The 27,393-nt window shown below is 50.4% G+C and overlaps 2 protein-coding genes across 2 annotated transcripts; both read left to right on the forward strand.

The window, feature by feature from the left end:
* Positions 1-5,153: 5,153 nt before the first annotated feature.
* On the forward strand, positions 5,154-18,633 carry Psmd3 (proteasome 26S subunit, non-ATPase 3). Its single transcript, XM_021214125.2, has 12 exons — positions 5,154-5,537; positions 8,094-8,284; positions 8,538-8,675; positions 10,357-10,493; positions 13,090-13,280; positions 13,527-13,630; positions 15,995-16,109; positions 16,192-16,311; positions 16,432-16,535; positions 16,781-16,936; positions 18,020-18,070; positions 18,177-18,633. Exons 1-12 carry the CDS (start codon positions 5,330-5,332, stop codon positions 18,252-18,254), a joined length of 1,593 nt encoding a protein of 530 aa, XP_021069784.1. The 5' UTR covers positions 5,154-5,329; the 3' UTR covers positions 18,255-18,633.
* A 5,827-nt stretch (positions 18,634-24,460) lies between these two features.
* Csf3 (colony stimulating factor 3) lies at positions 24,461-26,866 on the forward strand. Its single transcript, XM_021213835.1, has 5 exons — positions 24,461-24,561; positions 24,646-24,818; positions 25,174-25,281; positions 25,654-25,800; positions 26,037-26,866. Exons 1-5 carry the CDS (start codon positions 24,522-24,524, stop codon positions 26,193-26,195), a joined length of 627 nt encoding a protein of 208 aa, XP_021069494.1. The 5' UTR covers positions 24,461-24,521; the 3' UTR covers positions 26,196-26,866.
* Positions 26,867-27,393: the final 527 nt, after the last annotated feature.

Here is a 27,393-nt window from a genome sequence, read left to right on the forward strand (position 1 = left end):
CAAATATTTACATTACGACTTATATTTTTGTTTTGTTTTGTTTTTTCAAGACAGGGTTTCTCTGTGTAGCCCTGGCTGTCCTGGAACTCACTCTGTAGACCAGGCTGGCCTTGAACTCAGAAATCTGCCTGCCTCTGTCTCCCAAGAGCTGGGATTAAAGATGTGTGCCACCACTGCCTGTACATTACGACTTATAACAGGAGCAAAATTGCAGCTATGAAGTTACAATGAAAATAATTCTATGGTTGGGGTCACCACAGCATGAGGAACTGGATCAAAGGGTTGCAGTGTTAGGAAGGTTGAGAACGGCTGCTTTAGTTTTGTTTTCAACCCTCAACTCAGGATGAGTATAGAGCCAATAGTAAGGAGCGGCTTGACCTGTATATCATAATCTCATTAAACGTCTGGGTTCTCATCCTCTGCCTAAAGCTGGCTTTGAACATTTGTCACCTGTCTTGTTTGTTTATTTACATTTACTGGGGTGGGGGGGGCAGCATGTATGCCATGGTCTGCTGTCACAGGTCAGAGGACAACCTTTGAGAGTTGGTTTATCCCATTAGGACCCAGAGATCAGTCATTCATCGGCCATGGCAGCAAGCAGAACCTTCTCACTGTGATCCCTCAGGCATCTCCATCAGCTCTTCCCTCTTACATGCATGTGTATATGTGCACCACTTTGTGTGCCTCGTGCCCTCAGAGAAGAAGAAAGGGTTGGATCCTGGAGGGAACTGGAGTATAGATGGTTGTGAACCATTGTGTGGGTGCTGGGCTTGAACCCAGGAACCCTGGAAGAGCAGCCAGTGTTCTTAACCTCTGAGTCATCTCTCCAGCACACACACACACACACACACACACACACACACACACACACACACCATGTTTTAAGCCATTTTTTATGAGTAGAGAGTAAAATCTATCTCCAAGACTTCAGGCCCCAGGAATGAGAATCTCCCCCTCTTTATCCACCTCTCACCCAGGTCAGGTCCTCCACACAGCAAGAACTCATGACCGGCCGGCTGTCAAAAGCTGCATAGTTAGCTGTCCATCAACATTCTCAGCATCATTCTCAGCATCTTCTGAAACCTTCTGGTCTATTGGGTTGCTTGCTCTCTTGCTGACTTGCCTCCTTGTGATGTAAACTTTAACGAGAGATGAGCTAACACCTCAACCATCCAGCAGGGTAACTTCTTTGATTGGATGAATAACAAAGCTGCTCTGGTTTCTCCCTTTACTGTCCCCACCCACCCACCCACCCACGGTCCCCAGTGTCTCGTGTGGGTGCTTTACTAAGTTTATCCCTGTGCTCCTTTGAAAGTTCCGTTCCCGTGTCCCCCAGCCCTGAGGGGTGGGGTGAGAGGACCACTTAGATGAACAGGTCCAGGCGTGTGACCCAAAACTAGAGCGCACATTTCTGTTTGGCAAGGGGCTATTTAACACGGAGAGTTATTTGTCACAATAGAATAGAAATAATTGGCTGGGCGGTGGGCACACGCCTTTAATCCCAGCACTTGGGAGGCAGAGGCAGGGGGATTTCTGAGTTCGAGGCCAGCCTGGTCTACAGAGTGAGTTCCAGGACAGCCAGGGCTACACAGAGAAACCCTGTCTCGAAAAACCAAAAAAAAAAAAAAAAAAATAGAAATAATTGAAAAGACAAATAGGGACAGCAGCAAGGTGGCTCAGCAGATAAAGGCCCTTGCTGCCGAGCCTCATGACCTGACTTCAATTGCCAGGTGCCACGTGGTGGAAAGAGAGAGCTTATGCCTTCCACACGTACATCGTGATAAAAGTGCCCCCCCTCCAAGTAAAGAAGTAAATAAATGTAAGTTTTAAAAGATATGCAGGGCTGGAGAGATGGCTCAGTGGTTAAGAGGAGAGTGGTTCTTCCAGAGGACCCAAGTTCAACTCCCAACACTCACTAGGCAGCTGACGACTGCCTGTAACTCCGGTTCCAGAGGATCCAACACTCTCACACAGACATACATGGAATCAAAACACCCACGCACATAACATAAAATAATGATAATTTTTAAAAAGAGCCAGGCAGTGGTGGCACAGGAAGGCCTCTTTTTAAATCCCAGCCCTGGGAAGGCAGAGGCAGATGGATCTCTGTGTTCGAAGCCAGACTGATCTACTGAGCAAGTTCCAGAACAACCAAGGCTACATAGAAGAACCTCGTGTCAAAAAAAAAAAAAAAAAAAAAAAAATGTGTGTGAGAGAGAGAGAGAGAGAGAGAGAGAGAGAGAGAGAGAGAGAGAGAGAGAGAGAGAGAGAGAGAGGCTATAGCCAGATATAGTGGGGCAGATAAAGATCTAACTCCCTTTCACCCCAAAACTCGGAGGCAAAGGGCAAATCTCAGTGAGTTACAGGCCAGCCTGGGTCACCTAGTGAGACCCTGCCTTAAAGCAAACACACAAAGGAAGCAAGATGTCCTGAGTATTTATAAATACAAAAGAGAGTATAGGCAGGCCAGGCAGTAGTGGCGCACACCTTTAATCCCAGCACTTGGAAAGCAGAGGCAGGCGGATTTCTGAGTTCGAGGTCAGCCTCGTTTACAGAGTGAGTTCCAGGACAGCCAGGGCTACACAGAGAAACCCTGTCTCGAAAAACAAAACAAAAACAAAAAAACAAAAAACAAAACGAGAGTATAGGCAGGACACATCCTCTGACTTCTGAGTCCTTACTGGAGTGGGAGCTGAGCCGGTCCCAGCTCTGAGTCTCACTTGGGATCTTGTTTATGTAAGTTTCCATGCTGGAGATTTGTTTTGTGCTTTGAGAAACTGACCGCTGTATCTTCAAAACTGATGCTGACTGAGTCTTGTGGGAAAGTCGGGAAGGCTTCCCAGTCTAGTTTTCTTCTATTCGTGTCTCCCTAACAACGGGCATCCTCCTGCTCCCACTCACAGGTGTTTGGATGTATAAAGGTCTCCTTGGGTTGCTGCCCTGCTCCACCCTCACCCTTCATCCCCTCAGTGCACTGGAGAACAGAATGCAGACTTCCTCTAAAGGTCTCTCTCTGTGACACACCCCCTGTCGTTTCCACTTAGAAAAGATGATGGTGGTGGTGGTGGTGATGATGGTGGTGGTGATGCTGATGGTGATGATGGTAGTGGTGGAGATGGTAGTGGTGGTGATGAGGATAATGACAGTGATAGTGATGATGGTGATGATGGTGATGAAGGTGACAGTGACAGTGAGTGTTGTCACATGCCACTGCCCCCTTGTGGAGGTCAGTAGACAACTTTATGGATTCAGTTCTCTCCTTCCACCTTTACCTGGTCTCCAGGAATGGAACTCAGGTGTCCACTGGCTTGTGGCAACACCTTTACCTACTGGCTCATCTTGCTAGCCCAGTTGTTTTGAGCTTTGGAGAGGGCAGCAAGTTCTCACACCGTAGCCTAGGCTGACTTCGGCCTAAGTGCTGGGATTCCTGGAGTGCAGCATGGTGCCTGACGGGCTATATTATTGTCTTAGTTGAGGTTTTATTGCTATGAAAAGACACCATGACCAAGGCAACTCTTATAAAGGCAGACATTTATTGGGGATGGCTTTCAGTTTCAGAGGTTCAGTCCATTATCATCATGGTGGGAAGCATGGCATCTTACAGGCAGATGAAGGGCCGAAGACACCAAGAGTTCTTCTTGATCGGAAGGCTCTCTTCCACTCTGGACAGAGCTTGAGCACTAGGAGACTTCAAAGCCTACCCGCACTGTTACACTTTTTCTCCAACAAGGCCACACCTACTGCAACAAGGCCACATCTAACAGTGCCACTCCTTATGGATCAGAGTCAAACCAACACATTTACATTCTTTAAAAATAAAAAAGCATTTATGCTCAGTAGGGGTGGCAAATGCTTGTAATTCCAGCATTTGGGAAGCAGAGTGAGTTCCCAGACATCCAGGGCAATACAGAAAACCTTTTAAAAAAAAAAAGCATTTATTTATGGGGGGGGGATGAGGGGAACTCGCACCACAGCATGCTTGTGGAAGTCAGAGAAAAGCATGGGACTCAGTTCTCTCCTTCTACCATGGGACCCAGGGATCGAACTCGTGTCTTCATACTTGGCAGCAAGCAGCTTTACTCACTTGAGCCATCTCACCGCCCCCGCACTCAACATTATTTTCCCTTTTTTTTTTTTTTTTTTTTTTTTTTTTGAGATAGGTTCTTTTTGTGTAGTTCCGACTGTCCTAGAACTTGGTATGTAGACCAGGCTGGCCTTGAACTCAAAGATCTGCCTCCCTAGTGCTGAGATTAAAGTTGTCTACCCTGCCTGGCCCTACATTACATTATTGAGCTGGTGTTTGTTTGTTCGTTTGTTTACTTTTTCGGGAAAGGGTTTCTCCGTGTAGCCCTGGTGGTCCCGGAACTCACTCTGTAAACCAGGCTGAGCCTCGAACTCACAGAAACCCACCTGTCTCTGCTTCCTGGATGCTGGGATAAAAGGCGTGCACCACCACGCTGGGCATGTTGGATTTTTCAACAGTCCCATATATATTCTGGCCCTGAGCAGTATACAACATGGACTCCTATTATTAAATTTGATTAATTCTACACAAATACACACTACCCCACATTCCCAGGCTGCAGAGAAGGTATCCCTTATACTCAGCACTATACAAAAATTTGACAAGGAAGTTCGGGTGCCCTAGGGGTTGAGCTCAGTTTATCGAAAGCGCAACAGCCTAGCTACACGTCCACAAGCTACTTTTCTTTCTGGTGCTGAAAGCATCTGGCGGGCGTTGAGAGCACGAGCCTGGCGGATTTCATTGGGGACCTGACCCGCGCAAACTGGGAAAGCTTGACCAGGGCGGGGGTTGGGGCGGGTGGAGAGGAATCTGCCCGGCAACTCATGATGTCATCCCCATCTGAGCTCCGATAGGTCCTACCCACTTACATATTAAGAGTCTGTTGTAGCCCAGCTTGGGGTCTCTCGCGGGACCTCTCGCGGACATCCAAAGATATGCACTCGAGAGGAAGATAAAAATCACCACTCTCAGGTCCTACAAATTCCTGCAGACTCCTCCCACTTCCTAGAAGGTCCGCCTTCATTGTTTCTTGAAGACTCCTCCCACTTCCTAGAATATCCGCCTTCATCGCGCACCTCGGCTGTTGATTTATTTTCCCTCCCTGGACTCGGCCATCTGCTCGCCATGCCTGGCATTTCCCAGAAGCCCCAGCGCCGGGAAGGAGTTTGCAGCTGCTCGGTCATCGTGCGGCCCGACGCGAGCCCGCGCTGGTGTGCAGGCCCGGCTCTGTGCCTGGTCTCTGGTGTGAGGGTTTACGCGAGGCCCCTGCTTCGGTCCCCGGACTAGGCCTCGACCCCGGGCGCTATGAAGCAGGAGGGCTCGGCGCGGCGCCGAGGCGCCGACAAGGCAAAGCCGCCGCCGGGAGGGGAACAAGAACCGCCGCCGCCGGCCCCCCAGGATGTGGAGATGAAAGAGGAGGCAGCAGCTGGGAGCGGCTCCACCGGGGAGGGAGACGGCAAGGCAGCTGCGACCGAGCACTCCCAGAGAGAGCTGGACACTGTCACCTTAGAAGGTACGGGAGCCCACGTCGGGGTCGTGCCGCGATCACCGGTGACAGCGGCCTGGGTAATGCGACTTCTTGCTGGGACCTCTGCGTAGCCTCCAGCTACCTTGGTTCCTTCGGTCAATGGAGCTGAGGTCAGAAGTGCCCGCCCCACCACCCCGACTCCCTCGACCCCAGCCGATGACCGAACCTGTTTTCCAGTCTGCGGACTGCTCGCCTCACACTCCCTCTCCTCATCTGGGGCTGCATCTTAGTCTCACCGAGCCTTTTCTTCAGTCCTTCCCAGTGATCTAACCCACCCGACCGATTCTAGCGCCTGTTATTGATATGTAGAAAGCTGCATTTGTATTTGTGTCTAGAGAAGCCGGAGTAACAGATTACACTGACTTCTTAGTTTAAGAGTTTATTAAAAAAAAAAAAAAAAAAAAAGGTTCTGTATCTCTAGGCTCCTTTAGCAAACTCCCTCGGAGAGTCATTTCTACCTTGTATTGCTTCCTTCTGTAGTTGAAGCATCTAAACTGTCCCGGTGCACTTTTCCACTCTCTTAAGGACCACGCACGCTTTTACTTCTGAATCAGTCCCCCTCCCCCCACGCCCTGCCATCTTTCTCTTTTAGTTTATAACGCTTACCTGTAGCCCCGACTCCTATAAGCCAACACCAGAGGCCCGTTCTCAAGTTCCTATTGTCCCCTTGTCCCCTTGGCTTAAGTTAGTCTTTTACTTTTTCCACTTAGTATATCTTGCCCATGTGGGTGCGATGAGAATTTTCAGGGTGATCTGTAGTTCGTTCTCTCTCTCTCTCTCTCTCTCTCTCTCTCTCTCTCTCTCTCTCTCTCTCTCTCTCTCTCTCTCTCTCTCTCTCCCCCTCCCTCCCTCCCTCCCTCCCAAGTCATGCCCCGAGTTGTACTTTTGAAGATGTATGTATGGACTGCAGCAACTCCCATTCTAAAATTGATAACAGGATCTGTATACAGTAAAGGTCTTCTTACCTGAAATGAAAGTTTCCAGTGGCAGTAATGTCATTCAGCATCGCCAGTGTGTGTGTGTGTGTGTGTGTGTGTGTGTGTGTGTGTGTGTGTGTATGTGTATGTGTGTGTGTGTGAAATATTTCATCGTGGTTTGTATTCACTGTAGAAATTATGGAACAAACTGTTCCATAATTGAAATCACTGAAGTACACAATTTGGATCAGGACATTAGTATGTAGAAATATTATTTTCTTTTTGTTATCTTCATTTCATACATCCATGAACATAGGGTTCAATTTATGCAAGAAGCATTTGTTGACTACTTAGTATAGTGATGGAGATTATAAGCTCCAGAATGTGTTTCCCCGTTTGTGTGGGTGAATTAATAGCATTAGCTGTTTTGTTTGAGTTATTGTGAACATTGGAGCTCATGAGCTGTGCTAGCACATGGTATAAATACATAGTAAGCCGTCCATACATAGCTGCTGTAACTGTAGCAGTTACTATCGCATGCAAAGCACCCGGTGTTAAGTGGGCAGTGAGACTCAGAAAGCATTCTCTCAATTGCTGCACATCTAAGTTCTTTTTTCTCATTTCTTGCTCTTTTAAGTAGTTTTGCAGTCATCACTATTCCAAAGTTTTTAATCTACCTTTGTAATACTTAAATATGGCTTCCCAGAATTTGTATACCTAAGTCAAAAAGGGTAAACATGCTTGAATTTCAGTGTGTGTGTATGTGAGTGTGAGTATCTTACCTGCATGTTTGTAAATGCACCACCTGTGTGCAGAGCCCACCAAAGCCAAAAGAGGTCATCTGATCCCCTGGGACTCTAGTTATGGACAGGTGTGAGCCACCATGTGGGTGCTGGGAGTCAGGCCTCTGGACAGAGCAGCTAGTACTCTTAACCACTGAGCCATCTCCTCTGGCCCCAGTTCTAAAGTTTTTTATGTTGTCCTAAAAATCTGATTTACAGCATAAATGTTCTTTTCCCTACTGTTTAGGTTGCCACTCTTTTAAATATTGCTAATTTATTAGTATACAAATGGTTCCGTTTTTAGACCTTTGAATGCTACCAAAGCACGGTCCTCCTCTTTCAGCGCTTTGCCGTCTCTGGTTGTGTGCGCGTCCACTTTTGTTCTGAAGTTATGGTAGTAGTTTCTCTTACCTGCTTACAGAAACTCTTTGTGGAATGAGATGTGAGTCTGGTCGCATTGTTGCATGTTTCTTTTCAAAAGGCTTTTTTGTAGTTACACACGTGGTGTGACGTCTCTGTGAGATTTCTCCATTATTTACAAAGCCTCCCCGTGTTTGGAGCTCTGGCGAATCTCCATGAGTTTCTTCTACTTTGTTTCTCAGCTGTTTTCTGTCCCAAGCCTTCCTGCTGTCCCCTGCCCTATCCCTCCCCAGCTAACTTTTTCCTTGTTTCCTGGTTATGTCTGAAAATTGCTGTGCCTCATCCACAAATATTGCTTAGCCCTAAGGGGTAAATGTGCACGCCACCCCCTTTGTAAGACACTCCATGGAACTGTTCCCTCGGAGTGCTGGGGAAACCCAAGGTTTGCGAGTCACATCTTTTTCCCCTCTGGTCCTCTGCAGACATCAAAGAGCATGTGAGACAGCTAGAGAAGGCTGTCTCCGGCAAGGAGCCTCGATTCGTGCTAAGGGCGCTGCGGATGCTGCCGTCCACATCACGCCGCCTCAACCACTACGTTCTGTACAAGGCCGTGCATGGCTTCTTCACCTCCAACAACGCCACTCGAGACTTCTTGCTACCCTTCCTAGAAGAAGTGAGTGGGGTTAGCTTCGGGGGTGTCTGATAGGATTTGCAGGGATCTTGAGTGTGGTGGCTTCCTCCTTAAGTGAGGACTTCTGTGAAACTCTTGAACTTGTTATTGTACTCTATTGTTAGCCTCTTGGCACTCCAGGAGGAGGACTGTCTATAGTTTTGTCTCCTCGGCATGTGGTGAATTCTCTGTGTATGTTAGGGAACACACGGTTGAGTGCCTGGTAAACTTTGTTGATTGCTCTGTCCTCTCGCAGCCCATGGACACAGAAGCCGACCTGCAGTTCCGTCCTCGCACAGGAAAAGCGGCATCAGCGCCTCTCCTGCCTGAGGTGGAAGCCTACCTGCAGCTGCTCATGGTCATCTTCCTGATGAACAGCAAGCGCTACAAAGAGGTACCCAGGATGCAGTGGGCGTGGTTAGCAAGCCCTAGGGCTCTGGGGGGAGATGAGCTCCAATGGAGAAGTAGAGAGACTCACTGTGGGCTCTCGCTCTCCATCTCCCCATGCCAGGCGTGGTGGTGCACGCCTGTGACCCCAGTGCTCAGAGGCTGGGACAGAATACAAATTCAAGACCAGTCCAGGCTGCATAGTGAGATCATGTCTCACATTTGCACAAAGTAAGCTCTCATAGCTCTTTAAGAAATGACAGCTAGGCATTGGTGGTGCATGCCTTTAATCTCAGAACTCGAGAGGCTGTCACAGGCATATTAATATAGGCCACATGCATATACAGATAAAAGTAATCATTTTTCAAAATTATATTTTTAAAACGCCAGCTCTGTGAGGTTGGAGAGCTAGTACAGTCGTTAAGAGCACTGGCTACTGTTACAGCAGACCCAGGTTTGATTCCCTGCACACAGGTGGCAGTTCACAGCAATAACTCCAGCTCCAGAAAGTTCAACATTCTCTTCTGGCATAGGCACCAAGCAGGCTCGTGGTACCTTAATATCATTCAGGCAGAACACTCATACACACACGAGAAAAAGAAAATGAAAACTCTAACTGTGGCCAGAAGCGTATCCAGTCTCACTGTGGCCGGAAGCATGTCCGGTCTCACTGTGGCCAGAAGCGTGACCGGTCTCACTGTGGCCGGAAGCGTGGCCGGTCTCACTGGGGCCGGAGGCGTGTCCAGTAAGGCGCAGTGGGCGTTTACCCTGCTTACAGATCTACCGCTCACCAGTCACGCAGAAATGACGGGGGCCTCTCTCCCTGCTGGTTCCTTCTTTTTCACCACACTGTTTGGTTTGTTTTCTAGATAAAATTTGTCTTTTTACTGCATACAGTTGGATTTACTGTATGTACACACAAGGGTTTTACTGTATATACACTGAAGGTTCTGCAGCCATCACCACTAACTCCAAGGACACGTTCCTTGCTCCAGCACAAACGCCACCCGTGATTTACCCACAAGCTCCCAGTGTGCTTTCTGTCTCTTTGGAAGATTTACCCCTTGCACTTAAGACAAGGATTAAAGACAATGCATGGGGTAACGGCATAGCATGGACCAGTGAACATGCCATTCTGTGCTGTTGTTTAACTGAAGGTGGAGCCTAGGACTTCACGCGTGCTGGTTCTGGGGGAGCGCTGTGCACTGAGCTGTACTTAGCCTGTTGTTTTGTTTTGCTTCGGTGATTTACTCTGTGACCCAGGGTGGTCTGAGACTTGCTGCAGTCTGGCAAGCGGGATCACATTTTTGTGACTAGCTGGTATTCTAATGAATATGTCTTACTTTGTTTATTGATACTATTTCTTGTTTAGTTCTGTTTGTTTTGTCGACATTGTCTCACTCTGGCCCAGCCTAGCCGCCCTCTGGATCTTCCTCCCTCGTCCTCCCGAGAACAGGATTACAGCCTGCAGCGCCACACTTGTACTTATGCATTCTTCAGCTACCAAGAAATACTGGGCTTATTTTAAATGGTGCAGATCCGAGTGTTTGTCCATAGGCTTTTGTGTGCAACTCTTTGCAGTTCTCTTGGATACACACCTAGGGACAGAGTTGCACGCTCATGATATTTCCTCTGTGGCTTTGGGGGGCTTACCACTTGCTTCTCTTTTGTCTCCCGACCCCTGCCAGGCACAGAAAATCTCTGATGACCTGATGCAGAAGGTCAGTACTCAGAACCGGCGAGCCCTGGACCTTGTAGCCGCCAAGTGTTACTATTATCACGCCCGGGTCTATGAGTTCCTGGACAAGCTGGATGTGGTGCGCAGGTATGGGGAGTCGAGGTCCCCGTGGGTTCAGAGTCCTGGTCATCACTTGTGCAGAGGTGTAGGTCTGGAGCGAGTGAGGAACTGGTGGTGTGAGGGTCTGTGTTAGTCACTGTTCTGTTGCTGAGAGGGGACACCATCACCAGGGCGCCGTATGAAGGAAAACATTTCACTGGGGGTTTACCTACAGTTGTGGAGGTTTAGTCCCTGACGTGACAACTTGCTCAGGCTGGAGCAATAGCTAGGATCTGCATCCGTTGCTGAAGGGTTGGGGACTGGCATGGGCTTCCGCAACCTCAGTGACATGCTTCCTCCAACAAGGCCACACCTTCTAGTCCTTCTACATCTTTGACCTCGTGCCCTCCTGGTGACTAAGCACTCAGGTGTCTAAGCCTGCTAGACAATCTGTTTAGTCCACCCCGGTGCCCAGCAGGACGCAAGCCCTGCCCTGCGGGAGTGGCATCTGTGAGTGAATAACGGGCTAACCTGGGTGAACAGTGGGCTAACCTCTGGGCTCTAGAGAGCTGTCCCCTGTCCTCTGTGACCCCATAGGAAGAGAGGGGTGGAAGGTCAGCTAGGAATGTTGTGACTTTCTGTTCAAAATCTACTACTGCCACCCCTAACCCCACCCCTGCACCCTTTAGAAAAGTCCTTGGTGATTTCTGAGAGCTGGTCTGACATGGAGTCCTCCTCTTGTGGCCTCAGCTGTCTGCACTTGTCTACATTCCACCTCCTCCTCTTCCTTAAGCATACCAGACATGCTCCCTCAGAGCCTGCACACACTTCTCTCTGCCTGGACCCCTCCCCGTCTTCTTAAGTCCATGTTTCCCTGCAGCTCATCTTGGTCTGCGGTGGCCACGCTGCCAGGCCTGGGCCAGTGAGATGCTTCAGTAAAAATCCAAACCTGACTTCCATCTCTCAGATCCCAAAAGTTGTCCTCTGACCTCCAGATTTGTGCTATTGTATATGTGCACACAAACACACACATTTTTTTTAAAATATTTATGTTTATATGAGTACCCTGTTACTGTCTTCAGATACACCAGAAGAGGTCATCAGATCCCATTACAGATGGTTGTGAGCCACCATGTGGTTGCTGGGAATTGAACTCATGACATTTGGAAGAGCAGCCAGTGCTCTTAACCGCTGAGCCATCTCTCCAGCTCCGCACACATTTTTTTAACTATCTTTTTCTTTTTTATTTGTTTTTTAAGAATTACTTATTTAAGCCGGGCGTGGTGGTGCACGCCTTTAATCCCAGCATTCGGGAGGCAGAGGCAGGCAGAGGCAGGCGGATTTCTTGAGTTCAAGGCCAGCCTGGTCTACAAAGTGAGTTCCAGGACAGCCAGGGCTATACAGAGAAACCCTGTCTCAAAAAAAAAAAAAAAAAAAAGAATTACTTATTTATTTTACATATGTGAGTACACTATACCTGTCTTCAGACATCTCAGAAGAAGGCATAGGATCCTGTTACAGATGGTTGTGAGCCACCATGTGGTTGCTGAGAATTGAACTCAGGACCTCTGGAAGAGTTTAAGTGCTCTTGTTTCTTTGTTGGCTTGTTTTTTGGGGGGTGGGGGGGTGGGGTTTGTTTTTTTTTTTTCTGAGACAGGGTTTCTCTGTGTAGTCCTGGCTGGCCTGGAACTCAGAAATCCTGCCTCTGCCTCCCAAGTGCTGGGATTAAAGGCATGCACCACCAGGCCCGAGTTAAGTGCTCTTAACCACTGAGCCATCTCTCCAGTCCCAAACATTAAGTCCCGGGTCTATTGATGATGGATGGATGGTTCAGCTAATAAAGACTGCTGCCGAGCTTGAGGACCTGGGTTTGAACCCTCGGACTTAAGCTGTGGACTAAGAGAACCAACCCTGCAGGCTGTCCTCTGCCCTCGTGTGCTCACATAAGCAGTGTAAGGAGAAACGGGCTAGAGAGACAGCTCAGCTGCCCAGGCCCAGGCTCAGGCTCAGGCTCAGGCTCAGGCTCAGGCTCAGGCTAACAACCCAAAGCAGAGAAAAGCAAGGCCACTGCTCTCGCCTCCTGTGTCCCTGCCCTCTTCCCCGATGTCCTCCTGGCCTCTGCTGCCGTCTGTCCTGCCTAAACCACATTCTTGGCCTAAGCACAAGTTTTGTCCACTCTAGAACAGTGCCAGACCACAATGAATATTCGTTAAATAGGACAGCTCAGAGTTGTGTTTGAGGCTTTTCATTGTATGTTTTGGAGACAGGGTCTCTGTGTAACTCTGGCCATCCTGGAACTAGACAAGCAGACCAGTAGAGGTTTTCCCGCCTCTGCCTCCCAAGTGCTGGGATTTTGGTGTGCGCCACCAAACCTGACCTCGTTTTTTTTTTGTTTGTTTGTTTGTTTGTTTGTTTTTTAAGATTTATTTATTTATTATATGTAAGTACACTGTAGCTGTCTTCAGACACTCCAGAAGAGGGCATCAGATCTTGTTATGGATGGTTGTGAGCCACCATGTGGTGGCTGGGATTTGAACTCTGGACCTTCGGAAGAGCAGTCGGGTGCTCTTACCCACTGAGCCATCTCACCAGCCCCTGACCTCGTTTTAAGAGTCTGACATCCCTTTGTCTTTCCTTCTCAAAGCTTCTTGCATGCCCGGCTCCGGACAGCCACCCTGCGGCACGATGCTGACGGACAGGCTACCCTTTTGAACCTCCTGCTTCGGAATTACCTGCACTACAGCTTGTATGACCAGGCTGAGAAGCTGGTGTCCAAGTCTGTGTTCCCTGAGCAAGCCAACAACAATGAGTGGGCCAGGTACCTCTATTACACAGGTAAGCAGGTCTGAGATGGCTCAGGCTCCTTCAGGGTTGGTCCGTTTGGTATAGACGGCCCTCATCCCAGATAGGCACATGAGGGACCAGGTCACAGCTTGGGACTGCACATGGGATAATCTACAAATCATCAGGCAAGCAAGAGATGGTAGTATTCCAAAGCCCGGGCGTTTGCCCAAAGAGGGGTAATGGTGGTCATGGTGGATCACACCACTCTTTTGACCCACTCTCCCCCTGTGCCCCCAGGGCGAATCAAGGCTATCCAGCTGGAGTACTCTGAAGCTCGGAGAACCATGACCAATGCCCTTCGAAAGGCTCCCCAGCACACAGCTGTTGGCTTCAAACAGACGGTGAGCCATGGTTACCGTGTTTATCTGGTACCCTAAGGTCTGCATCCCTGTACTAGAGCCATCCTGAGGCTGCTCTGGCTATCCGTGTCAGAATTGTCAGCGACGCTTCAGCTCCTCTGCCAGCTTGCGGCTTTCGTTGAGATGAGTTTGGGATGTTCCTGATTCCCGGGAGTTCCCAGCACTCGCAGTCCTCCTAGGCGTGGGCCTGGGTGGCATTGATAAGCCCGGGCTTTTCCATATTCCCTTATGTGCCTGTCCGTTCACAAAGCTGGGAGGCGTGTGTGCACGTAAGCCCTGGCCACTTCAGAGCCCTCGGACATAGATGGTCTCTCTGGGTTGACCTCGGTGTTGAGCGCCATGAATGACCAGAAAGGGGAAAAATGTTGCTGGAACCATCGTGGGCCTGTGCAAAGTCCCAGAGCACAGCTTTGTGCCCAGCTCTTCAGCTCTAGCCTATGTGCCTGCCTCAGCATGGTACCAGCCGCCATTGCTCCCTTCTCAGGGTGGGCGAGCGCCGGAGATGGGGCAGAGCGGGCCAACTTGTTTTAAAAGAATAAGAAATCTTACATGAACTGGTTTTTGGAATATTAGTAGGATTTTCTTCACACAAAGGAATTTCCAGACACACGAGACACGGGGCAGCCTGGTAGATTGCTTATGATATAAACACTAAAGTTTCTTTGAAAAGTCACTAAGAGGCAGGAGTGGTGGCACACAGTAGTCCACAGTTGGAGGCTGATGCAGGAAGGTAGCAGGTGGAGGCCAGCCTGGGCTACATAGTGTAAGACCCTGTCTAGAACAACAAAAAGCACTACAGATACAGATAAGGAAATAGTGTGTCACATGCTGGTGAGTCTCCATGGAGTAATCCCACATCTTGGATAACACGCGAGGGACATTTTTCCTTACATGTTTTCCTGCAGTGGTGTCTGAGCCAGGGTGGAGCCCAGCTGGTCCTGAGTCTTGCCAGTGTTCAGTGATGAAGCCTGGGACGGAGGAAGGGGAATGTGTGTTCAGGAGAGGGCTGTGTGGTGTGTGGTCTTCTCTCCTCCCTCTCCCCTCCCCCTCACAGCTTATTAAAATACAGGCATGAGGGACAGAGCTGTACTCCTAGGCGCTCAGCAAGCACAGGCAGGAGCAGGGCACCTTCGAGGCCAACCGGACTGTTGAATTGTTGCTGAAGGGTGGTGCGTCTGTAAGCCTGTCTTCCTCCCTCCTACCCACCCCTCAAGACGGAGTCTCACTGTGTATCCCTAGCTAGCCTGGAACTAACTGTATAGACCAGGCTAGCCTCTGTCTCCCAAATGCTAGGATTACAGAGCGGTGCCCCGGTGTCTGCAGTTTCTGAGGGGCCAGTGCTGCTGGCACGTTGAGAACGACTCGTTTTCTTTAGGGACAGATAAAGACCATTAGTATCCACTAATGCAGCAGCCTCTCCTCCATAAACCTTAAAAGACATACATTTGGAAACAGATCTGGGGGGATTAGGAGGGGGGGGATAAATATAATCAAAATATGTTTTATGAAATTTTCAAAGAAATGATAAAAATATAAAGTAAGCAAAAGCACATATATTAAACCAGGCTTCATGATACATGTCATATTCCAGCACATGGGGAGCTGAGGCAGAATTGTTTCTAATTCTGTAACAAGTACAGGGCTAACCTGGGCTATATAACCTAGACTGTATAAGGAAACCCTGGCTTTTTTGAAAAGGCAAACATAAATGTGTTCCCTTTCCACTTGTGAGGTGCAAAGCCTACCAGGAGTCTCTCTGGACTAACAAAGTAGGGCCGGGCTGGGCTCTCTCCTGGAGACCTGGGGAGGGGCTGAAGGCGCTCCTTAAGTATCAGCATCCTAGCACACATTGGCATGCCACTCCAGCCTCCACTTCTCTCTCCCTCTGACTATAGTGTGTATGCTGTCTGCCTGCCTCTCTATCTCTCTCCAAGAACTCACAGAATAGATAGGCTGGCCTCGAACTCACAGAGATCCACCTGTCTCTGCTTCCCGAGAACTGGACTTAAGGGTGTGTGCCATGGATTTGTGGGTCCCCACAAAGACCAAAGAGGGTATCAGATCTGCTTGAGCTGGAGTCACAGGCAGTTGTGAGCCACCGTGTAGGTTCTGGGGACCAAACTCCTGTCCTCTGTAGGAACAGCAGACATTAACTGCTGAGCCTTCGCTGCGCCCTCTCTCCCTTTTAGATGTATTTAGTGTACACATAGTTTGCCTGCCTGCTGACTGTGTGCGCATCCCAGCCTGCCTCCCTCATCCTCAGTATGTCTGATCAGAGCCCAGGCACCATTTTCCCTTGCCCACGGATGTGCCCCACCCATTGCACTCCTGTCACACCCCATGCAGGTGCACAAGCTTCTGATCGTGGTGGAGCTCCTACTGGGGGAGATCCCAGACCGCTTGCAGTTCCGTCAGCCCTCCCTAAAGCGCTCCCTCATGCCCTACTTCCTTCTCACCCAAGGTAAGGCTGCTCCCCACAGCCCTGCCTGTGGCCTGCTGTGTGTGACCATTTACATCAGCTAAACCACCCTGTCCCCACACAGCTGTTAGGACAGGAAATCTTGCCAAGTTCAACCAAGTTCTGGATCAATTTGGGGAGAAGTTTCAAACTGATGGGACCTACACCCTAATTATCCGACTGCGACACAATGTGATCAAGACAGGTATGGATTTGGATCTGAACAGGATGCAGATGCTCTCAGAGTTTCTGAGACAAGCGGCCTGGTGAGTCAGTGGGTGGTGGCCATCATTGTCTCTCCCTGACCCCCAACCCCCTCCCCCAGGTGTGCGCATGATCAGCCTGTCCTATTCCCGGATCTCCCTGGCCGACATCGCCCAGAAGCTGCAGCTGGATAGCCCAGAAGATGCAGAGTTCATTGTCGCCAAGGTGAGTTTGGCTCAGAAGCCGCAGTGGCCAAGGATGGGACCTTCCTGCCTGATACAGGGGGCAAGAGTAGGAGGGAATTTTCCAGAGGTTCAGCAGTAACCCAGTCTCATCAGGAAATGCCAGTACTATAGCAAAGCCAGGAACTTGCCAGAAAGGAGCATGAATCTGGGCGTGAGTGTTAGGACAGGACCTGACCAGCACAAGTCTGACAGGAGGTGACCTTTCCTCCCTTTGGGAGCCCACAGGCCATCCGGGACGGCGTGATTGAGGCCAGCATCAATCACGAGAAGGGATACGTCCAGTCCAAAGAGATGATTGACATCTACTCCACCCGGGAGCCCCAGCTGGCCTTCCACCAGCGCATCTCCTTCTGTCTGGACATCCACAACATGTCTGTCAAGGTGAGGCAACCTTGGCTACTGCCGGGCTAGTCGGCATCACTGCCCTCACTCCCCTGGAGTCCGCAGGGATTAGTACCCAGTCCCCAGCCGGTGTCTACAAACCACTGATGTAAGGTGGGGCTACAGGGACGAAAGACTAAGCCAAGGCTCCATGGCCCCGGCCAGCAGGACTGTAGTGCCTTCCCTGTAGCATGTCAGGGATGTCACCAGGAAGGGGCAGGCAGGGTTCCAAGTTTGCTCGGTCCCCTCTTCTGAGTCTGTCTGCCTGTGAGACATGAATTGCTGTCTGGCTAGCGTGCGTCAGGAATTGCTGAGACTGGAGTCACTTCACACTGTGGAGCACTTGGCCATGCTTGCCTGTATAAAATGAGGGGTGGCCTTTAGTTCCACAGAAGATCTAAGTCCTCCTCTGCCTAAACACTGAGTTTGGTGCTGTTCCCTTCTGGTGGTCTTCCTTACCCCAGGAGCCAAGGTGTTGCTGCCTTCCTAAAAATCTGGCAAAACACACTGCAGACATGTGAGGGTCTTCAAGATCCAGCCCTTTCTGTCCTCGCCTTTAACATCTGGTAGTAGAAGAGCCTACTTCTAAATGAGTGTGATTGATAATGGTGCATGCCTTTAATCTCAGCACTTAGGGTGGAGGCAGGTAGGTCTCAGTGAGTTCAAGGACAGCCCAGTCTACATAGTGAATTGCAGGACAGCCAGGGCTTTGTACAGAGACCCTGCCTTTAGATAGATAGATAGATAGATAGATAGATAGATAGATAGATAGATAGATAGATAGATAGATAGATAGATAGATAGATAGATAGATAGATAGANTAGATAGATAGATAGATAGATAGATAGATAGATAGATAGATAGATAGATAGATAGATAGATAGATAGATAGATAGATAGATAGATAGATAGATACCTTAGATGGATGGATGGGTGGATGAGTGGATGGATGGATGGATGGATGGATGGTCACTTCCCGCCTAGACAGGAGAGAAAGCATGGCCCACCATGTTCAGACCCTGGTGTCTGGGACGTGCGAAGGCCCAGTGATTCCTGCTTCTTTCTCCACCTGCTATTTTCAGGCCATGCGCTTTCCTCCCAAATCCTACAACAAGGACCTGGAGTCTGCAGAGGTGAGCAAGAATCAAGGGCAGACCTTTTCAAAAGGGAAGCGGGGAAGGAGCTGGAGGGCAGGGCAGCCCCTTCCTTGGATGAAGCCCTCAGCCCCTCTCCTTGCAGGAGCGGCGGGAGCGGGAGCAGCAGGACCTGGAGTTTGCCAAGGAGATGGCGGAGGATGATGACGACAGCTTCCCCTGAGCCAGGCCGGGGGAGGGGCAGGCTGAGTGGAGACTGGCTTTTTCTCTTTTCCCTCAGGTGTCCCCTGCCCGGGAAACTGTTCTCCGTTTCCCACACACGGCTCACAGACTGCATATGTGCAGGGGTCAGGGATGCTGGGAGCCAACCGTCCCCTTCTTGCTACCATGCCTCTCTGTAGCTGGTGACAGTACCCTGTGGGCAGGAGAGTGGGTGGCAGCCTCCTGGAGGCAGGGTCCTGCCTCATGGTGGTGTCGGTGGCAGGAGGGGACGGACAGAACCATGGATTAGGGTGTGGACTAGGGCCTGGAGTTGGGACACGTTGGGTTCTATGTTTTTGAAGCTTCAATTATGATTTTTAAACAATAAAAAGTTCTCCAGAGTTCCTTGTGCACGGTATCAGTTACTCCATGGCACCTGCTTGATTGACTGCACTGTTGACAAGCCTGGATGGCTTTATTTTTCTTGGCATCTTAGCCCCAAGTGTGATCAGGATCCAGCATATCCTCAGGGAAGGAAGCCAAGGTGAGGTGAGCCAAAGTCAGGAGGCCTGGACTTGGGGCTCTCACGTGTTGGGTAGATTGATGAGTACCCTAGGCATATGTGCTCCTGTCATCAAGTAAAGGACTAGACTCAGCCTCCTGGCTCTTCACATCAGGAGCCTAAACTTCCCAGAGGCTCCAAGGGGCAATCAGAACAGGAATGGAAGTCAGTTGACAGAGTGTTTGCCAAGCATGCATAGAATCTTGGTTTTGATTCCCAGCACTGCACAAACCAGGCTTGATGACACAAGTGTAACCTAGCATGGCGTCAGGAGTAAGCAAACTGGGCTCCATGAGACCCTGCCTCAGAAAAGTCAAGGACGAGCGGCTGACCTCGAGTGCTGTGCACAAGAGAGCAAAGCCTGGCAGGGTGAGAACAGCCTTTGCCCAGTGGCTCTGTGTTGTGAGAGATGGCTAACGAGCTGCACACGGCAATTCCCCCAGCGCTGACGACAGTGGCCTGCTGGGTCAGTGCTGGTAGGCCTGTGTTCCTGGATCACTACTCTGTTCCTCTGTCCCTGCAGAGCTCTCTATCACCTGGGACACCTGGCACTCATCTCTTGCTCTCCAGCCTCACCTTCCACCTTACCGGCCTCACTGGTGTAGATCTGTGTCCCTGCTCAGGGCCACCTAGTCATATTTTTCTGAGCAGTGGTTGGTGGCAGAGCCTTTCCTTGCCAGCCTGTCTGTAGGCTCCTGAAGGGATGGGCCTCCGTGGCCACCCCAGTGCCCGGCATGCTATTTGGGCTGGTGTAGGTATTGTGTGTTGGGGGAGTGCACACAGACACACCTCACCAGCCTCGGATTTCACTCCACTGGTTTTGGTCTTTGTTTTGGTTCCTGATCCCATCCCAGTTCTGGTCACTGTGACCCAGTATTGTTAACCTCCAGTGCCATAAAATGCATGAAGTTGCTTCTGTGAGATGGGATTCTTTCCAGCCCTCCGTTCTTGCAGATCTTATCCTGTGTCCAAGTTGTTGATGCCTGAAGTGTTCTGTAGTTCTGCTTTTTGAAGCAAGGCCCATGGCTGGCTGGGGACAGACTACACAGACCAGTCTGGCCTTAAAATTTCAGCTAGCAAGGAGGTTGACCAAAAAAAAATGGCTCACAGATTCAAGAAGGAGAATCACAGTATCAAAGCACTCAAGCCAACCGTCTGGAACGGTGTCAGACTCACAGTCCGAAACTCACCAAACCAAGAAAGGGTTCACTTGGATCAGGTGGTAACCATGAGCCTGTGGTACTTAGTGGGCATTACCAGGGCATGACCCTGGATACTGGGCAGGGGAGGAAGCTGTCGGCCGCCCCGCTTGCTGTACATACAGCTGCAACACAGGCTCAGATTGTATAATATGAAAAAGAAAGGGGGCTGGAGAGATGGCTCAGTGGTTAAGAGCACCAACTGCTCTTCTGAAGGTCGTGAGTTCAAATCCCAGCAACCACATGGTGGCTCGCAACCATCTGGAATGAGATCTGACGCCTTCTGGTGCTGTCTGAAGACAGCTACAGTGTACTTACATATAATAATAAATATTAAAAAAAAAAAAGAAAAAGAAAAGGTACTCACTTAAAGATGATAGAGAAGGTCAGGAAGATGGCTCACTGGTGAGGAGAGCAGAGGGTTGCTCTTGCAGAGGACCTGGCTCATCCTCATCGCCATGCATGACAACAATCCCAAGGGATCCAATGCCCTCCCCGACACAGAATGCATACACGTGTATGTATAGAAGGAAAAAACTAATAGACATACGTAATTTTTTTTTTTTTTTTTTTTTTTTTTNAAACATAAACTTAAGCAAGTGCCTAGATGTCTATAAAGCTTCCTACCTCTTGATCACCATAAACAAAGATTCTGTTTTTGTTTTTGTTTTTGGTTGTTGTTGTGGTTTTTCGAGACAGGGTTTCTCTGTGTAGCCCTGGCTGTCCTGGAACTCACTCTGTAGACCAGGCTGGCCTCGAACTCAGAAATTCACTTGCCTCTGCCTCCCAAGTGCTAGGATTAAAGTCGTGCACCACCACGCTCGGCGTAATTTTTTTTTTTAATTAAGGCAGGGATGTAACTTGTGGTAGAGTGCCTGCTTACCATGCCAGAGGTCCTGGGTTCAGTCCCAAGCCTTGTAAACAAACAATTCTTTCTGACAGCAAGGGCTTCTGCAGCCGCCTCAGCCTCTCACAGACCACCCTGGCCTCAGAGCTGCTTCAGTTTAGCCCTGCTCAGCCCCTGTGTGACTTATCCAGGGAAAGAGGCCATTGCTCCTTGATGTGTTGTCCCATATATAGCCCAGGCTAGCCACATACTTGCTATGTAGCTGAGGATGACCCTGAGCTTAACTGTTTTTATTAGCATATACTAATCACACATAATTACAGGCTCCACTGTGGCATTTCCGTGGAGCACATCTAATGCATTTTGACCACATTATCTCTTCGTTACCCCTCATTTCCTCCCTGCAGGTCCTCCTCCTCCTCACCAGTACCTTGTCTACTCTTCTGTTGTGTTCAGGTGATCCCTGAACTTTCTTGGGGTTCGTTGTTGTTGTTGTTGTTTCGAGAAGGGGTTTCTCTGTGTAGCCCCGGCTATCCTGGAATTCACTCTGTAGACCAGGCTGGCCTATAATTCAAGAACTTTGCTTCCCTGTCTCCTGGGATTAAAAGCATGCACCACCAGCATCCAGCTCCAGGTCCTTACAGTAACATGGAGCAGGAGTTATTAGAGGCATGGGTAACTTGCTATGGTATTGAAGAAAAAAACCTCTTCTTTCCCCAGTAACCACTGTTTATAAATCCCCCCAGGGGGGTAGGGACCCACAGGCCCAGCCTCCTGCAGGAAACCATCCATCGCACCAGCTGTAAGCTCCAGTACAATGGCCATAGGTAGCCACCACACCTTTCTCAAGAAATCTGCTGCTGGTGAGGTGTGGCGGTAGCGGCACAGGCTCCTTCCTCCAGCCCTGCATTCTTTCTGTTCTCGTCCACAGTGCTCGCTGGGCCGTGATAGGGTGGTACAGCTCTCTCTCACTAATGGCTAAGCATCCAGCAGTCACTTCTCAGCACTCTGGCCACAACAAAAAGAAGCGTCTCAGACCAAAGCTGACAAGCTATGACAGTAATAAACATAATTATTCAGATGGCAACTGGACAAGCACATCATATCTATTTATCAGGACAACAGCTCTAGCTTCCCTACTGGGTCTCAGGACTTCCCACACATAAACACTGGCCATGACAGTACTAGAGTGGATTCCATCCTGTAGAGCAGGCCTCAAACCCAATTGGGAAGTCATTGGTTACCCCTATAGGTAACCCACTGTTGCACGCCGGTGGCCCAGGGCTCGGTAGTACAACACAACATGCAGACCCCATAGCCGAGTAAGCGTTGGATGGCAATCCTCTTAGCAACCTGCATACACCGTGAGGTCCAGACAGCAAGGAAGACGCTCTGAGATCACGTCCAGCTTGATTCCTCTATGTCCTGTGCCCAGAGCCTGCGGTGTCTTTGGCAACAGTCTTACCACTGAGTTCTGGGTAGCAGCTAGCAGCAGTGACAATTGATTACACTATATTGGGGGCCTCGTGGCCCCTCTCTAGCCAGACCAGGTCTGGTTCTGACCCTCCTACCTTTATTTCCCAAGTGTTGGGATGGCAGGTGTATGTGTTATGCAGGGTTAGAGATGTAACCCAGATCTTTGTCCATGCCAGGCAAGTACTGTATCAGTTAAGCTACATTCCAAACGCTGCCCTCCAGTCTTTATTCTCCACTCTCCGAGGTGCACTCCATCTGGTTGGTGCAATAGAACAAAGGGGGTTCGAGAAGCTCATCTATGAGCTCTGAGACCCCAGGAGAGGCCATTTGCTTCATCAAGGCCACCCCTCATCTGCAGTCCACCAATTGGTAGACAGAACAAAATGACGACAGCAAATGGTCCCTAACACCCCCAACACCCCCTACACCATGGCTCTCAGCCTTCCTAATACTGAACCCTTTAATTCAGTTCCTCGTGCTGTGGTGACCCCAAACATAAAGCAATTTCATTGCTGCTTCATAACTGTGATTTGCTACTGTTATGAATTATAATGTAAATATCTGATATGCAAAATGTCTATCTGATATGCGACCCCTGTGTGGGTCTTGAGTTTGTGACATATAAGGTAGGCAGCTGTTGCCAGTTAGCATGTTTTAAGAATGAAATCTCGCCTGTGGGTGGTAGCACATGCCTTTAACTCCAGCATTTGGGAAGCAGAGGCAGGCGGGTCTCTTGAGTTTGAAACCAGCCTGGTCTACTACTGAGTGAGTTCCAGGACAGCTGGGGCTGTTGAGACAGAGAAAACCTGTCTTGAAAAACAAACAAACAAAACGGAATGGGAATCCCTTGCCCTGTCCTCTCTAGCAGAGGCTATGTAGTTAATGTCCATGACATCTGTAGCCACCAGAGGGCAGCCTAGCCCCAGAGATGGCCCCATCCCATCAGGTATGCCTCAACATCAAAAAATGTCTATATTCCTTGGCTCCACCTTGGGGGTGAAATAGTTCAGAAAGTACCAGCTTGCAATGTCATCAGTCAGACAAGGACTCCCGACCTCCTTTTTAGGCAGTGATGCCCTGTTGGGACAGAGAGACCGGGATGTCCTTCCATCCCTACTTCCCATGATTGGGCAAGGCATTTCCCTTTCTGGCCCAGTTCACAGAGGTGAAAACACCAAGGTCTCTTTCAGAGCTAGCACTGGGCAGAGTTCTAGGATGGGAGATGCAGCTTCTCCTTTCTCACCCCAGCCTGCATCGACTCAAGCCAGCTCACACTACTGCTGCATGATGAGCGGAGATCATCGGGACGCTCCATGACCCAGCCTCCGACGCCTGCCAGATGCCCCAGACTCCGAGACATCGAGGTAATCTGCCAAGGGAAGCAGAAAGGCAAGGTCAGGTGAGCCAGGAGCCCCAGAGGGTCTTGATTCATTCGAGACAGACATCCGGTTTCCTCTGGCCTCTCTGCCAGGATCCAGGGGCTTAAAGAAATGAGTCATAATGGGGGGTATTGGGGAGTTCCCAGCTAATCAGCCTGGGACAGAATGGCCTGAATGCTGGACCAATTTTGTTTTTATCCAAATGTGGGGCGGGTGTAGACAGCAAGACCCTACCTAGGGTGCTGTGGAAGGCTCCCGGCACTGCAGGAGGCAGCCACCTGGAAGCTTATGGGTCTGAAATGAGGACAGGTTCTTCCTTCTCTCTCGGGATGTTTGTCCCAGGTAGAGGTGACTTGAGATCACAAACGAAGGGCAGAGGGGGCTCCCCAAGCACGTCTGCCAGAGGATGGAGAGACAGGAGCAGTCCTGACTGGGGGCCTGCTCTTCCCCAGGGCCTGAGTTCCCTGTAACCCCCTCCAGGGTTTCACCAGCCTCGTTGGACAACTTCGATCCAACACCCTGCAGCGATTCAGGCCTGGGTGTGGCTGGAAGAGAGGAAGAGCGGTTGAGGGGGGGACAAGACGTCAAGGAAGGAACAGAGATTCCCCGATTTCACAAAAACTTTCGCAAACAGCTTTTCCCCAACCCCCTGCATTGTCCTGAGCTATCGACAAATTTGCATAAATCCTGGGAAGTTATTACTAAGCCTGAGTTGCCCCAGCCCCAGGTAATTTCCTCCCGGGGCCTTGATGGCTTTATGTATAAAGGCCCCCTGGAGCTGGGCCCTGGCAGAGCCCAGAGCTGCAACCCAGATCACCCAGAATCCATGGCTCAACTTTCTGCCCAGAGGCGCATGAAGCTAATGGGTGAGTGCCCCGGTTACCTGCCCTGGGTGTGGAATGGAGAGAGGCCGGACAACAAGTGCCTCAGACCCGTCTGTTTGCTCCTAGCCCTGCAGCTGCTGCTGTGGCACAGTGCACTATGGTCAGGACGAGAGGCCGTTCCCCTGGTCACTGTCAGCTCTCTGCCACCATCCCCGCCTTTGCCCCGAAGCTTCCTGCTTAAGTCTCTGGAGCAAGTGAGAAAGATCCAGGCCAGCGGTGTGGTGCTGCTGCAGCGGTTGGTGAGTTCGGTTGCCACAGGTGTGGGGGGAAGGACTGGGGGGGCGGGGGAGGCAGAAGCACAAATGAGAAGAGGGCAGGTTAGGGACGCACAGCAGTTGACAGTGTTTGCCCAGTGTGCACAGGAACCTTGATGGCTCCCTCAGAATACTGATAGAAACATTGAGGAAGAGAACGGGGGGGGGGGGGTGTGTGCCAAGGGCACAGGGAAGAGAATGAGTAGAGACAGCAGTGGGACCTCTGGATGGGACAGTCCTTAGGGTCACTGGGAAAGCAGGGAGCTGAGAAGCCAGGAAGACCTGAGCTGGACAAACAGCCTGGCCCAGGTGAGCGCCCTCAGAATCCTTCCATCTACAGTGTGCCACCTACAAACTGTGTCACCCCGAGGAGCTGGTGTTGCTGGGCCACTCTCTGGGGATCCCGAAGGCTTCCCTGAGTAGCTGCTCCAGCCAGGCCCTGCAGCAGGTGAGTATTTGTGGGAAAAGGAGGACCAGGAGGAGGAGGGGGAGGAGGAGGAAGAAGAAGAGAAGGAGAAGGGGGGGGGACTACATCCTAGTATTTGGGCTCCTTAAGCCAGGCGTGGTGGCACACACCTTTAATCCCAGCACTCGGGAGGCAGAGGCAGGCGGATTTCTGAGTTCAAGGCCAGCCTGGTCTACAGAGTGAGTTCCAGGACAGCCAAGGCTACACAGAGAAACCCTGTCTTGAAAAACCAAAAAAGAGAGAGAGAGAGAGAGAGAGAGAGAGAGAGAGAGAGAGAGAGAGAGAGAGAGAGAGAGAGAGAGAGAGAGAGAGAGACCCAAGACATACTGCCTAACCCTGCTATATCGTCCCCAGACAAAGTGCCTGAGCCAGCTCCACAATGGGCTCTTCCTCTACCAAGGTCTCCTGCAGGCCCTAGCGGGCATTTCCCCTGCCTTGGCCCCCACCTTGGATTTGCTTCAGCTGGATGTTGCCAACTTTGCCACCACCATCTGGCAGCAGGTGGGTGCCATCTGGAGGGGGTCACGGCAGCATGCCTGGGCACCCTGGAGGCGTTTTATGGGAAGACACCCCTGGCCCCCTACCCCACTTCCTTCAGACTGAGAGACAGTCTAGAGACAGACTGGGTTGGAGTCTTGGTTCTACTGTTAACGTTAATGAGCCCCACAGGCCACAACTCCCCAGCACTCGCTCACATCAAGGAAGGACTGATCCCTGACTTCATCTCCTCCCCACAGATGGAAAACCTAGAGGTGGCCCCTCCTGTGCAACCCACGCAGAGCGCCATGCCAGCCTTCACTTCTGCCTTCCAGCGCCGGGCAGGAGGTGTCCTGGCCACTTCGTACCTGCAGAGCTTTCTGGAGACAGCTCGCCATGCTCTGCACCACATGGCCTAGACCTGAGCGGAAAAGCCCTTTCCAGATAGTTTATTTATCTCTATTTAATATTTATGTGTATTTAAGCCTACTATTTAAAAACAAAGAAGAGAAGATGGAGCTCCAAGCTTCTAGATCATTCTCTCCACTTCCGAGTTTTGTTCTCCTGCTTGGAGCAGAGAGAGAAGACTCTTGTGTCCTCCTGTGGAGGCCAGGGAAGGAGATAGGTAAATACCAAGTATTGATTCCTGCCGCTGCTCCAGGCACCCAATTTTGTGGCGGTATCCAAAAAAAAAATCACAGTGAGCCCTGCCATGCTGAGGCACCTGTCTCAGGGGGGCCCAGACAGTATCTGGTCTCCCTTCTGGGGGACAAGACATCCCTGTTTAATATTTAAACAGCAGTGTTCCCAAACTGGGTTCTTACATCCCTTGCTCTGGTCAACCAGGTTGCAGGGTTTCCTGTCCCCATAGGAACGAAGTCCCTAAAGAAACAGTGGTGGCCAGGCTTGGCCCTGGAATTGACTGGATTCTTTTATTAGAGCCCTGCTGGCCTGGAAGTGGGAGTATAGAAGGGAAAAGGCAGGAAGAAGCCTGGGGGGGGGGTGGCATGGAGGGAGGCCTCCCCGTCCACCCTTGCCCTCCACCCCACCTGTTACTGTAGCCAAGCTTGCGGATAATAAAGTGTGGTGTCTAGTACGTGTTTTGTGTTTTTCATCTTCCTTCTTGGGTTTGGCTAATGCCTGGCCGGGGGCTGGTGAGTGGTGTGGCAGGAGAGGACAGATAAAGAAGGCACTGTGAGAAAGCGGGATGCTCTGGATTGCCCCAACCTCCTCTGGGTGCCATTCTCTACTAATGGATAGGGACACACACAGCACTAAAAACGCCCAGTGTCGCTGCCACCAAGCCACAGCTTCTTGGATGGCTGATAAACCAGTGGGAGAGAGGAGGCTGGGGCTGGGGGCGGGCTGTGCATGTGCACAGGTCCGGTCTCTTCACCACCTAGGAACAGCCCTGTGCAAAGCTGCCCATCTGGTAGAATGACAGGTAGAATGATGTCACGCCTTTTACAGGCAGAAGGCTGAGTTTAATGTGACTACTGGATCAGAACTCTGGTTCTGGGTTGGCTGGCTTTCCCCCCAACAAGCTCTGTGTCCCCACAATCTCCTGCTTGGCTCACTCCTCAGCTGAAGAAGCCTGGAAGGCCTGAAGGTCAGCTG

Source organism: Mus pahari, chromosome 14, assembly GCF_900095145.1.
Source record: "Mus pahari chromosome 14, PAHARI_EIJ_v1.1, whole genome shotgun sequence".
NCBI classification, from domain to species: Eukaryota; Metazoa; Chordata; class Mammalia; order Rodentia; family Muridae; genus Mus; species Mus pahari.